The 13086-nt window shown below is 59.3% G+C and overlaps 1 protein-coding gene across 1 annotated transcript; it reads left to right on the top strand.

The window, feature by feature from the left end:
• The first annotated feature begins 4401 nt into the window (after positions 1 to 4401).
• On the top strand, positions 4402 to 10141 carry EPN3 (epsin 3). The gene is made up of 9 exons (XM_060082267.1): positions 4402 to 4939; positions 5913 to 6031; positions 6747 to 6827; positions 7049 to 7174; positions 8124 to 8211; positions 8684 to 8953; positions 9129 to 9245; positions 9375 to 9605; positions 9813 to 10141. Exons 1-9 carry the CDS (start codon positions 4402 to 4404, stop codon positions 10139 to 10141), a joined length of 1899 nt encoding a protein of 632 aa, XP_059938250.1.
• The last annotated feature ends 2945 nt before the right edge of the window (positions 10142 to 13086 follow it).

The following is a 13086-nucleotide window of genomic DNA, read 5'->3' as shown; positions in this document are numbered from 1 at the left end:
TTGCTCAGAGAAATACGAAGTGGATGAGAGATGACTCTTGCAAAGAAACAGGCTGTCAGCTCAGACTCGGCACCATAAATTCTTCTCTGTCAGCAATAATCATTCTGGGCCAGGCTTCCTGTGCAGAGTGGGCCCCAGGCTCCCAGAGTTTGAAGAACAACTTTGCTAATGGTGGGCTTATGGGCCTTAAATGCTCATGCAGCAGAAGCGAGAGGGGGAGACCTGAAGGGTGGCTACAGTCTCCAACCTACTTGGTTTTGCATTTGGTGCTTCTGATAAGGACCTCATGGGCCTCAAGCATCCTCCAGTCGAGACATGGGAGGAGGTTTGGAGAGAGCAGGGCCCTCCGATCCGATCCCGTGTCAGAGACGCAGAGAGGGCGCTGTGCCTGAAGTCCTGATGCCCCCTTCAGGGTTGCCGAGGGGACCAGATGGAAACCCACACAAGGCAGTACTCCACCAAAGGGCCAACCCCAGGGAAGGGAGGGTGGTCTTGGCCCGGAGGAGGAATACAGGGGTGGGCTGGGTGTTGGAGCCTCCCCTCCCACCCTTCATTTCCCCTGAGGAGGCAAAGGGTTAACTCACCGCAGAGTGGGAGTGGGTCACCAGCACTGGCTCCAGAGCTGCACCTACTGGGGACAGCCAGCAGGCAGGCCTCCCACCTCTGAAGGTGCTGCCTGCCCGGCCAGCAGCAAGGGGTTAACATGCCCTGCACTTCCTCCTGTGTCCTGTTACTGCTGAGGCAGACCTGCCTGGCCAGCTGAGCAACTTCCCTCCCGAGTGCTGCCTGGCGTCCAGGAGACAAGCAGGCAGGGGCCAGAGCAGCCGCCCATTCTGGGGACCCCGAGCCGCCCTTCCGAGGGGTCTGTGCCTCCTGGGAGAGGGTCGGTCTCCAGGACGAGGGTCCGTGGTGGATGGCTCTGGGGATACTCCCGAGGCTGTGCCATCCCCCTGCTGCGCAGGTCGGAGGGTCACTGCAGACGCTGCTCGTGGTCCCGGGGCTGGGGCCAAGGGAGCCTGCACCGGAGGTAAGCTCCCGACATCAGCGGTGGTGCCTGGCATGAAAGGCTTGGGGCTTAGTCTCCCTTCCAGGTCCCCGGGAGAAGGGCGAGGAGGGCAGGTCACAAAGGGACCTGGAGGCATCTTGCCCGCCGCCCCCCCCCTCTACAGCCCCCCAAGAAGGGGGCCTCCTAGGGCTCGCTCCCCATCCTGGGACCAGCATCTTTGGTGGCATTCCGCACAGACCCCTGCCCACTCCTCCTCAGCCCCTGTTGCACCTCTAGCCTCAGGACAGCCCCCACCCAACTCCAGTGCCGCCAAGACACATCTACCTTTGGGCTGACTTAAGCTTAGAGCTAGGGCTCACTCCTCTTGTCCCTCCTGCAGCAAGGGTTAGGACACTGCCACTCCCCCCCGCACTGCCCAAGCTGGACCTGATGCGGGGGAAGGGCCTGGCACTAGAGCCGCCTTAGCAGAGGGTGGGAAGGGGTGCGGGCCCTGGGGGCACACAGAGTCTCTGGGTAAACGCCTGCACGTGACTCAACAGATCTGGGTTCCTTCCATCTCCCTGAATCCCCACTCTGGGAATGCCATCTGCTGCCTTAGTCCCGACACATCCGCCAGTGCTGTGGGCCCTGAGAAGAGCAGGCTCCTGTCCCTTGTAAAGTTCTTCTCGGTACCCCGTACATAGGAAGAGAGCGGATGCTCTTGCCCCCACGGCCTGCCCCGCCCCCTGCCGGCCCTTCTCCCATCCCCCAGCCCGTACCCTCCTGCCTCCCGCCTCCCCCACCCTCTCCCCGTCTCTGAATCGGCCTCGCGGCCTGGCCTTCTCAGTGTCCTTCCCTCCACCTGACAGGGTCTGGCTCAAGGTCACTGCAGTAATTCCATACCCGGCTGCCCGGCTGCCGCTGCCGCCTTATCGGCGGCTGGGTTTCTGTTTCACTCCCTTTTATTTCTGCGCATATTGTGTTCGATAAAACCCTTTGCTGGTAACACCGCTGGCAGCTCTCCCGGCCACCCCCTCCCGCGTTCCTTCCTCTCCTTCTCCCCCCCTCGGTGCTCCCTTGGCCTCACCCTGTCCTCTCTTCCTCTCTACCTGGTCCCCTTACACTTCAGCGGGGGCGGGGCCTCCCGGTGTCTCTGACCCCTCCCTTCCCTCAGCTCAGTCAGAGGCGTGTGGAGAAGCCTCCTCCATTCCCACCTTCTAGGAGAAAGTTCAGGGAGAGCCTCAGGGCCCACACTGAGGGCCCCCTTCCACTATGCCAGGCCGGTCAGGAGGGCCAGGGCGGCCCTGGTAGGGCTCCTGGTGGAGTCAGGATGCCTGACTAGTTCTGCTGGTTTCAGTGGCCAGTCCTGGGAGGGGCTCGCGCTTGGTGGGCTCAGGGCACAGTTATTTCTCATCTTGCCTCTTGCCAGCTGCCAGCCCCCAGGCTGGGGAGGTAAAGACAGGTCTGAGTCACTAGTGAGGGAGAGGGCAGGCGTTAAACAAGTGCTGGCTGTAGCATCCCACAGAAGGCCCGCCACTGCCGGGACAGAAAGGCAGCAGAGAGAAGGTAAGCCCGCTTTCAGCCAGCACTCTCCAACCCGTCTGTGCCCCCACAAGGTCCTACCCTCTGGGTCCAAGCTCTCCCAGGCGTGCGGGCCCTGATGAAAACTGCCAAGGCTTTGAACTGAGCCCAGGTTAGCAGGGCTGGCTGGAGGGAGAGTTGGGATGGGGGGCAGGGGTCGACAGGCTCCTTCTGATTCCTGCTGAGTCCCAGGGTAGAGCTGAGAGGTGCAGTCTCCATGGCTGGTGTTGGTGGGGGGTTTGGGTGGAGGCCAGGTCCAGCTAGTGTGTGTGTGTGTGTGTGTGTGTGTGTGTGTGTGTGTGTCCACACCAGAGGAATGGTGGTGGCAGGGGGATTCGGGTTTTGGTTTCTGGTAGGGCCCTAGGAGAACCTTTCTCTGTCTTGGGCCTGGGTGTGCTTTTAGTGGATGGCCTGGTCCTGAGGCTGTGGGGAGGGCAGTGGGCTGGCCCTAACCTTCCCTCAGCTGGGAGATCAGAGGTCTACCACGTGCCCAGGGCCTTGGGGGTTTGGGGAGCCCAGGCTGGCCTTGCCCTCAGGGAGTTTTCATTCTGGCTGAGAAGGTGGGACTGAGGCAATAAAGCAATCCGATGAATTAATTGGATTCGTATTCTGGACACCTACATGCTGTGTGACTGGGGGCACGCCATACCCCTCTCTGGCCTCAGTGCTCTGGTGTGTACAATGGGTCCTCTTTGGGAGGCAGCCTCCCCCAGATGCTCCTTCCTTGCCTGGCTGCCTCACTCCTCCTCACTCTTCGCTTCGAATCTCGGACCAGCTCAGCCATCACCTCCTCTGGGAAGGCTCTCCTGATTTTCCTAGCTTGGGTACTCCTGGGCCCCTCTACACTCCCATGCTGGACTGTGGCTGCCTGTACCCTCTCAAGTGGATGTGTGTGGGCCAAGGCTTGTACTCTATGCTTGCCATAGAGCCTGGCTCAGAGAAGTCCCCAGGAAATTGGTGTTGAATGAATCAAGCTACAAAAATTAACAGTATAGGGCTTCCCTGGTGGTGCAGTGGTTGAGAGTCTGCCTGCTGATGCAGGGGACACGGGTTTGTGCCCCAGTCCGGGAAGGTCCCACATGCCGCGGAGCGGCTGGGCCCGTGAGCCATGGCCGCTGAGCCTGCGCGTCCGGAGCCTGTGCTCCGCAACGGGAGAGGCCACAACAGTGAGAGGCCCTCGTACCGCAAAAAAAAAAAAAAAAAAAATTAACAGTATAAGAAGAGAGCAAAGTGAGGGTGGAGAAGTTGGAAAGGACAGGTCTTAAGGCAGAGCGCAGCAGAAACAGAGGTAGTGAAGTAGAAGCAAGACAAGTAGGCATTCCTGGGGGGTCACTTTCGTGTCCCTAGCTAAGAGCAAGGACTGTGGAGCATGTGTGCCTGGGTTAGTCCTGGTTCCGCGTCACCAGCTCTGTGATCTGGGACAAGTCATTGAATCCTTCTCTCAAACTTTCCCCATCTTCGAACGGAGGTAAATCATAATAATGTCTTTGTAGGTGTGATTGTAAAGATTAAGGAGCATGCAAAGTTAGAAGTACCTGCTGAATAACAAGTAAAATAAGAAAAATAAAAATAAGTGCCTGCCGAAGGCTGTTCCTGGCAGCAGGGACACCCTGGCCAGGGCTTTAGTCGCTGGCTGAGTGGCCAGCAAGGCGGCCCATTGCCCCTAAGTTCCAGGCCCTCTCTTCCTCAGACCCATGTGGAAGCCAAGGACACAGCCGCCCTGCTGAGAGCACGGCGGCCCACCCTTGGAGACCGTGACCTCTCGACGACGGTGGCCCTCCTCGGCCCTCCACCTCCGGCGGGGGCGGGGGCCGCCCATCTCCAAGTCCCCAGCCATGACGACATCAGCGCTGCGGCGCCAGGTGAAGAACATCGTGCACAACTACTCGGAAGCAGAGATCAAGGTGCGCGAAGCCACCAGCAATGACCCGTGGGGTCCGCCCAGCTCGCTCATGTCGGAGATTGCCGATCTGACCTTCAACACGGTGGCCTTTGCCGAGGTCATGGGCATGCTGTGGCGGCGGCTCAATGACAGCGGCAAGAACTGGCGGCACGTGTACAAGGCGCTGACGCTGCTGGACTACCTGCTCAAGACGGGCTCCGAGCGGGTGGCCCACCAGTGCCGGGAGAACCTCTACACCATCCAGACGCTCAAGGACTTCCAGTACATCGACCGCGACGGCAAGGACCAGGGTGTCAACGTGCGCGAGAAGGTCAAGCAGGTGATGGCCCTGCTCAGGGACGAGGAGCGCCTCCGGGAGGAGCGGACCCACGCCCTCAAGACCAAGGAGCGCATGGCGTTGGAGGGCACGGGCATCGGCAGCGGGCAGCTGGGCTTCAGCCGCGCCCGCGGCTCCCCGGCCTCCTACAGCTGTGAGTGAGCCCAGGGCGTGGCTGGGGACAGGGAGGCAGCCCGAGTTCTGACCCTGGCTCTGTGACCCCAGCTGTGGATAAGAATCCCCACCTCAGAGGGATGCCTGAGGATTCCGTGAGATAAAGAGGGTGACGTGCGAGGCCCAAGGCCCGCACATAGTAGGTGCCCGACAAGTCAGTGCGAGCAATGACGTTATTACAGGTTTGTTATTGTTAATTCGCTGTCTGGGAGGGGCGTGGTGGCGGAAGCATAGGCTCTGGGGTAGCGGTCCTTATTCTGCGCCTTCCAAGCCATGTGATCTAGACAAGCAGGTCTCTGGGCCTCAGCTTCCTCGTCTGTAAAGTAGGGATCATTTTATTTGCCTCAGTTGTTCAATTTGAGAATTAAATGAGACCTCGGCCCTGTCGCAGACACAGAGCACGTGGTGCTGCTCAGCGGCATTCTCCTTGATCCCCCCACTCGAGGGCACTGCCCTTGAAACTGGGGGCGGCTGCAGAGCATTCTCAACTCTCTTACTCTCGAAGGGGGGCACTTTCCTGATCTGAGGGGCACTCAGAATGGCCCTCCTTGACAGTATGCTGAGAGCTTGGACAGCTGTGACCTTGATTGACTGGAACCTCTCACCCTCCCACCGCACTTGACCCCAAGCTGGATGGGGCGCAGCTGTAAGAGCCCAGGAACTTGAGTCAGGGGACCTGGGTTCAAGTCTTGCTGCAGGACCCTAGCCGGGCACCACTCAAAGCTGTTGCGCGTCTGTAAAGGAGGGACTGGGCTCTTTTATCCGGGTGGAATGGGAACCTTACAGAAAGTGCCAAGCACACTGCCTGGTCCTCTGGGGCCCGTGACTGCCAGTCGCTCCCTTCCCCCTCAGTTTCCCTCTCTGAGCCTTAGCTTCCTGGCAAGAGGGGGGCAGGGGAGCCTATGGGTACCTACGTGGTTACGGAAGCCACGACGGACAGTTGATCGTTGCAGCCTCCTCCTCATCTCCCCGCTACACCTCCGACCTAGAGCAGGCCCGGCCCCAGACGTCAGGGGAAGAGGAGCTGCAGCTGCAGCTGGCCCTGGCCATGAGCCGCGAGGAGGCTGAGAAGGTAAGGCGCCTCCTGGGGCAGTGGGGGGGGGGGGTGGTGGTGGAGGGGACTGGAGGAGGGATGGGTGCCTGGATGCCCCACACCTTTGATTCTTAGGCTCCCCTACTCTGGTCCCCAAAGCCCTAGTCCTGCTCCCAAGGACAGCACAGCACCTGTGTGCCTTGGGTCGGGTTACTGGGATTGGGGTCTGGCTCCCCACCCCCAGTCCTCTCTGGCTGGGCCTGGAAGGGGTGGTGTGTGTGTGGTGGGTGGGCAGTGCCGCTTGTCTCATGGGCCCGCTATCGCCTCATGGAGGGGAAGGGGTGAGTGTGCTGACAGGCACCTTCCTAGGAGACACAGAAATACGCTGCCCCCCCATCAGCTGTCCTTATGGGGGGCAGGGGCAGCCTCCCTGATAGCCTCCTCTCTGCCATCGCCTCTGTGGATCCAGGCAGATCTGGCAGGACACAGCTGGCCTCGCACAGCAGGGCTTGGAGAGTACTCAGGGGACCCAGAAGAGAAGGATGAATCTTCTTGATTTTTAAACTGCATCTCAGATCCAGATCCGGGCAGGGAGAAGACCACACCCATACTGCTGTCTGGGGGCAGGCTGCCCACACCCACTCAGGGTGGGCCTTTCTCTCTCCACTGCCCTTACCGGCACAGGGCGATGCTGCCCTTTGGCCCAGGAGTGGGAGCACTGGGCCAAGTTCACCCCTCTCTCCTTCCCTCGCAGCTGGTCCCCCCAGCCTCCCACAGGGACGAGGACCTGCAGCTGCAGCTGGCTCTGCACCTGAGCCGGCAGGAGCAGGAGAAGGTAGTGGGCCACGCCTCCTGTGCTGGTGCTGGTGCTGGTGCTGGTGGAGGTGGAGGTGGAGGTGCTACGCGGGCACTAACCAGGCTCCTCCCCCTCCCCATGGGGGTCCTGCTGCCCCTGACCTCTGGGCGCCTCCCACCCTACACTCTTGACTCCAGCCAAGGTCCCCTCAAGTCCAGCCTGGGCTGCTCATGCTTTCCTCACTCCTGTGCCTTCTGCAGGAGGTGAGGTCCTGGCGGGGAGATGACTCCCCTGTGGCCAATGGTGCTGGGGCCGGACCCCACCGTCGTCGGGACAGAGAGCCCGAAAGAGAAGAGAGAGAGGAGGAGAAGCTGAAAACCACCCAGGTAGAGGGGACTGGGGGCTGTGGGCTGGCAGAGCCTGGGAAATGAGTTGCGTTAAATATCCCTAAAGAGTGTAGAACAGTGCTTGGTATCTAGTGAGCACTAAGTAGTGTTAATTCAACGAAAATAGGGGTGGAGGGGGTTTAGCAGACCCAAGTCCCATCATGCATGGGCTGATGACTGAACTGGTGGCAAAGTGGGATGCAAAGAATCCTGATCTGAGATTCCTGGATTTGGATTCTGGATTTGCTGCCACTGAATGACTTGGCCTCATTGTCATTGTCTTGGCCTCAGTTTCCTCCTCCGTACAGTGGGCTTGTTGGACAGTTCTGGCTCTGACATTCTAGGATCATGTGATACTATGGATCGAGACTGGGGGTGGCCTCAGGCCTATGGTGCTGAAAACATCTTGGGCTCATACACACACCTGCCAAGAGGGAGGAGTGGGTAGCTGTTGGTAGCAAGGCGACCTTCCAAAGCTGTCCATGCTCTCCCTGGGGTGTCTCCGCCAGTGCTCATTGTGGCCAATTTTTCTTGGACACTGACTTATAGAAGTAGGCTCCTCATAAAATGTGTCTTACCACTGATGGGCTGAGGGGCAGGACAGCTGAGGAAAGGGTCGGGCAGGCCTGCCTTCTATCCCAGCTCGGCCTCTGCCTGGCTGTGTGGCTTTATGCAATTTGATTCCCCTCTCTGGGCTCCAGCTGGCACATCTGTAAAATGGGCACCCCACCATCCTCCTTACCCACAGCACAGGTTGTTATGAAGATCAGACACTAAACAGATGAGGCAACATAAACTGGAAAGCACTGTGCAGAGGCGAGGGAGGATTAATAGATGTTTGTGGAATGAATAAAGGAGTGAACGAGCTGGAGTGAGGATGACAGGTCAGGGCCCGCCCTTCCTCCAGGTCCCACCCTCTCCTGAGCATGGCTCCCTCTGCCCCCAGCAGTCCTCCATCCTGGACTTGGTGGATATCTTCGCACCAGCCCCAGCCCTGCCCTCCACACACAGTTCTGCGGACCCATGGGACATCCCAGGTGGGCATGCAGGGCTGCAAGGGGCTCCCAGGCTGGCCCCAGAGAGCCCCTTCCTTCCCAGCCACTTGCTGGCATCCCCTCCCCACAGCTGAGGGCCACTGGGCAAGCACTGCACCTCTCTGAGCCTCAGTTTCCTCTGTGTCTTGGGGTTGTAGTGAGGGAGGGGGCACATCAGAGGAACTCAGCTCATGGGAAACTCAGAAACGTTCTCTTGTTGCTTCTGGTCACCCTGGGTTTCCTGGCCCAGCCTGTTCCTGACTGGTAATGTGGCCTGAGCTGCCTGTGCCTGAGGGGTCCAGAATCCTGGAATAACTTGCTGAATATGGGCTCCAGCTTGCTCGGTAGTCCTGAGTCAGCATCCCATCTGTGAAAAGAGTCCCTTGGCCTCCCAAATTGGTCTGGGTAACTGGGAAGGCCCTGGACTGGGGGTTTGAGTGGGCCTGGGGTCACATCTGTGCTGTCCCCATTTCAGGTCTCAGGCCCAACACAGAGCCCAGTGGCTCGTCCTGGGGGCCTTCGGCAGACCCCTGGTCTCCAGTCCGCTCAGGAAGCATCCTGTCCCAAAGCCAACCCTGGAGCTTGCCCCCTATGTTCTCCTCCTCTGAGCCCTGGGGCCGGACCCCAGTGCCGCCTGCTGGACCACCCCCCACAGACTCCTGGGCACAGAACTCCCCCCACCACAACCTCCCCAACACTGGGGCCGACCCCTGGGGGGCCTTGGTGGAGACCTCCAACACACCTGGTAAGTGGAGGGCCAGGGGGTGTGGGTGAGGGGATGGAGGACTGCTGGGTCCCCTTACCTCCAGTGCCAAGGGGCAAGAGATCCTGTGTTAAGAGGGCAGCTTGCCTGGAAAGGGATCAGCCCAGTGCCTGCCCTCTTGCCAACCCATCTCATCTCTCTTTTCCTCCTTGGCTAGTGCTAGATGGTACCTCGACCTTTGACCCATTTGCCAAGCCTCCAGTATCCACAGAGACCAAGGAGGGGCTCGAGTGTGCCCAGGCCCTGCCCTCTGGGAAGCCCAGCAGTCCTGTGGGTAAGCAGGAGTCGGGGAATGTGCAGCTCTGGGGAAAGAGGGGCCCACCCAGAGCTGGCCTCTGCCTCCTTCCTCTCAAGAGAGACCACTCACTCTCCCTACCAGTGAGCTTTATCATTTCTATTCCAGAGCTGGACCTGTTTGGAGACCCCGACCCCAGTTCCAAGCAAAATGGCACAAAGGAGCCAGACGCCTTTGACCTGGATGTGCTGGGGGAGGCACTAACCCAGCCCAGCAAGGACACCCCAGCGCGCCGGACTCCTGAGTCCTTCCTGGGCCCCTCGGCCTCCTCCTTGGTCAACCTTGACTCATTAGTCAAGGCGCCCCAGGCTGCAAAGACCCGGAACCCCTTCCTAACAGGTAGGACACCCCCTCGTCCCTGCTGGGTCTCAACACTGGGGTCCCCTGCTCTCTCTCCGTCTCTTCCTTCAGAGCCCAGACCCTGCCCTAAAATCTTAGCTCGTCCCTATTTCTAAGACCCCAGATCTGGCCACCTTGCCCCTTCCCCACTTCGGGCTATGTGCCCCTGGCCCGCTCCAAGTCCCCCAACCCAATCTCGTTCCGCAGGTTTCAGCACTCCATCCCCCACCAACCCGTTCGGCGGGGGCGACCAGGGCAGGCCGACCCTGAACCAGATGCGCACCGGGTCGCCGGCGCTGGGCCTGGCTGCCGGTGGGCCGGTCGGCGGCTCCCTGCCCTACAGCGCCTCCCTGCCGCTCCCGCTTAGCAGCGTGCCGGCCGCCGTGACCCTGCCCGCCTCGGTCAGCGTCTTCCCCCAAGCCCGCGCCTTCACGCCGCCGTCCCCTGGGAGCCTGCCGCAGCCTCTGCTGCCCACCTCAGGCCCCGCGGGGCTGCTCAACCAACCCCCGCAGGCCAGCACCAACCCTTTCCTCTGAGCAACGCCCCCGCCTCGGGCGGGCCGGCGCTGGGCCCCGCCCCCTGACGTGAGCGGGGCGGGGCTGCCACGCCAGGACCCACCCGGGGAAGGAAGGGAGGCTGAGACTCCGCCCCGAGGCCGGCGCAGCTGCTGCTCGCTGGCCTCCGCGGCCTGTTTGCAGCTCCTGGAAGTGGAGACGGACGACTTCACTGGGGCCGAGACCACGCCTCGTAATAAAGACTGGAACCCGCGTCCTCAGGTCTCACCAAGTGGACTTTTTGCCGGGCGTGGCGGCCAGGCCCGGACCACAGCACGAATCAGCGGCTGCCGTGGGAACGACTGCTCCTCAGTGTGGGGCACAAAAAGGCGCCCACTTCCTGTACAGCACCCTCCGCCTGGCACCTTCGCTTCCACATGCTCCCCAGACTCTCATTCATTCAGCCATTTATCACACATCGGCGCGGGGGATGACCTAATAGCAAGGGACAAGAGACCGTTGTTCCCTTGCGCACTCGTTATGTGCTAAGCACTTCAGACAGATTATTTCATTTAATCCTTGCATCAATGTTCTGAGGTAGATAATATTACTCCCACTGAGGAATGGCTACATAATTTGTGCAAAATGAAAACGTGGGGCCCCTTGTTCAAAATTGGGTTAAGAATACCAAAGCGGGAGCAGCAGAGCGTTAGATCAAGCGCAAAGCCCTAGGCCCTGCTCCCTCTATAGGTGGGGCTCAGAGAGGTTAAGTGGCATGCTCAAAGTCACAGAGCTAGCGGAGTGGGGCTGCGATTCAGAGTCAGGGGATCTGGCTCCGCAGCTCTGAGCTCCCACGCTGGGCTCCAGATTTAATTCACAAATACTGACCGGCTGCTGTGGACAGAGTGCTAGGCTCGTCTGGGAGGAATTCAAGAATTGCTAAGCCCACAGCCTCCAGGAGCTCAGAGCTCAGTGGGGCAGGCAAGCCGGATCCAAGGGCCCTCACGATCCTTTGTTTTACCGAATCACCTCACATCTGGCTCTTACTCCTCTCGTCTTTGCACCAGGACTGGCAAGAAACTCAGTTTCAGCCATGATGCCTCCCGGGGGGCTTGTGTGGGGTCTGAGAAACCGAAGGGAGGAGCAGGGCCTGGTACCTCATTCTGAGGGCCACCATGGTGACCCTCACTTCTCTTCTACTCAATGCTCTCCAACCACTGGGCACTGATGTGTCTTCCGTGCCCAGGGTCCGGCTCTGCAGGCAGCAGGCCAAAGGCCTGGGGTAGAATGGCCTTCCATAGGACAGAAACACCCAAGTTGGTGGGGAAGGACACAGTGCTGGTCTCCTTCCTAAGGTGGGGGTGGGGAAAGGAGTCAGTCCTACTGTACCTGTTACAGGCAGAGTGGACAAGAGCATCTACTTAGGAGTCAGACTGACAGCATTCAAAACTGCTCTAAAGTTTGCACTTAATAATAATCACTTAGTAATAAGTGGTTATGCTCCCTGACCTTGAGTAAATTACTTAACCTCTCTATGACTGTGCCTCCACTTCCTTACTTGTCAAATGGGAACAAGAGTTCCTTCCTTATGAGGTTGCTGTGTGGCTTCTCCCAGGCCAGTGTCCATTCAGCCCAGGATCCACCCTGTTCGGAGATTAACCAGGAGGCATGAACCTGCGATACCTCTCATTCCTGGTTTTGCCAGGCAGTACCCAGACCCATCCATCTTCTGCACAAACCTGGGAGATCTCCATCCTTCTTGGTCACTGACCCACCTTTCGCCCCTCCTCAGCCTGGGTCCTCCTGTTCTAAACTGGCCCTCCCTGTGGACACCGCTTCCCTAAGGACTCCCAAGGGGTGCTGTTTTGCTTCCCACCAAGAGGAGGTTGGTAGTCTGGCTCCCCATTTTGCTCTGGACCGTCTTTCTCCTGGAAGACCCCTCCCTCCTTGGAGACTGGAGCCACCTGGTGTCCAGCCTCCTCCTGCCTGGGTCTGCGCTCCACCTCATCCTCCCCGTGCTGTGGCTCATGGTCTTCTCACCCAGATGTTGCTCAGTCTTACGTGATTCCATTATCCAAGAAGAGGACCTCGCCACCCCTTGACCTCTCAGCTGCTCTCACCCCTGGTCACTCTCTGGGGCTCGTCAGCATCCTAAACTCCTCCACATTAAAACCAGGCTTCCTGTTCTCTGATCTTAACCTGATTCTGTCCAGGGAGCTCACACACCAGCCTCTCCCACCTCCCAGCCCTCCCAGCCCTCCACTATCCCAGCATCTCAGAGGTCTCTCTCCTCCACATCATCAGATGCCTTCTCTCACCTGACTCCTTCCCTGTGATATTTGCCATAATTAATCTCATGCAGCCTGAGAGTGTCTTTCCATCTTTCCCCTCGCATCAGGTGCCCCTCCTCTCTATGTCCCCTTTCTTCCCCCCGCCCCCCACCAACCCACTCCAATCAGCTTCTACTGTCAACATTACCTCCTGGAGCTCATCTGCCAAGTCCACCAATGGCCTCCACGTTGCTGAAGCTAGTGGACCTTTTTCTGTCCCATCCCAGTTGGCTTCTCCATAGTCTGACCCTCCCTCCTTGCAACTCTCTGTCCCTTTGCCTCTGGGACAACACCCTCTCCTGGTTTTCCCATGACCCTCTGTGTATTTCACAGGTGCACTTCTGAGCTCCTCAAGCCCAGGCCCGAGCCTGTGCCTCTCCTCTCGCTGCAGTCAGCCTGGGTGATCCCACACTGTCTGCACTGAGCAGCCACTCTGATTCCTTTCTCCCACCAACCCCTCCTCTGCATTCCAGAACCTTGTCATCTCCACACGTACATCTCGAGGACATCTCAAACCAACCGTCCAAACGGATCTCATGAACCCATGATCTGAGTCTCTCCCTGTGCCCCCTCCTCAGCAAATGCCCCCCCCATTCAGCACCAGCCCCACTCTGCACTTCACTCTTGACACCCCCCTCTCCCTTATAGACAATCGTG

The sequence above is a fragment of the Mesoplodon densirostris genome, chromosome 18 (genome assembly GCF_025265405.1).
Source record: "Mesoplodon densirostris isolate mMesDen1 chromosome 18, mMesDen1 primary haplotype, whole genome shotgun sequence".
Lineage (NCBI taxonomy): Eukaryota > Metazoa > Chordata > Mammalia > Artiodactyla > Ziphiidae > Mesoplodon > Mesoplodon densirostris.
The sequence above is the reverse complement of the archived record's forward strand: the minus strand, read 5'-3'. Positions and strand labels throughout refer to the sequence as shown.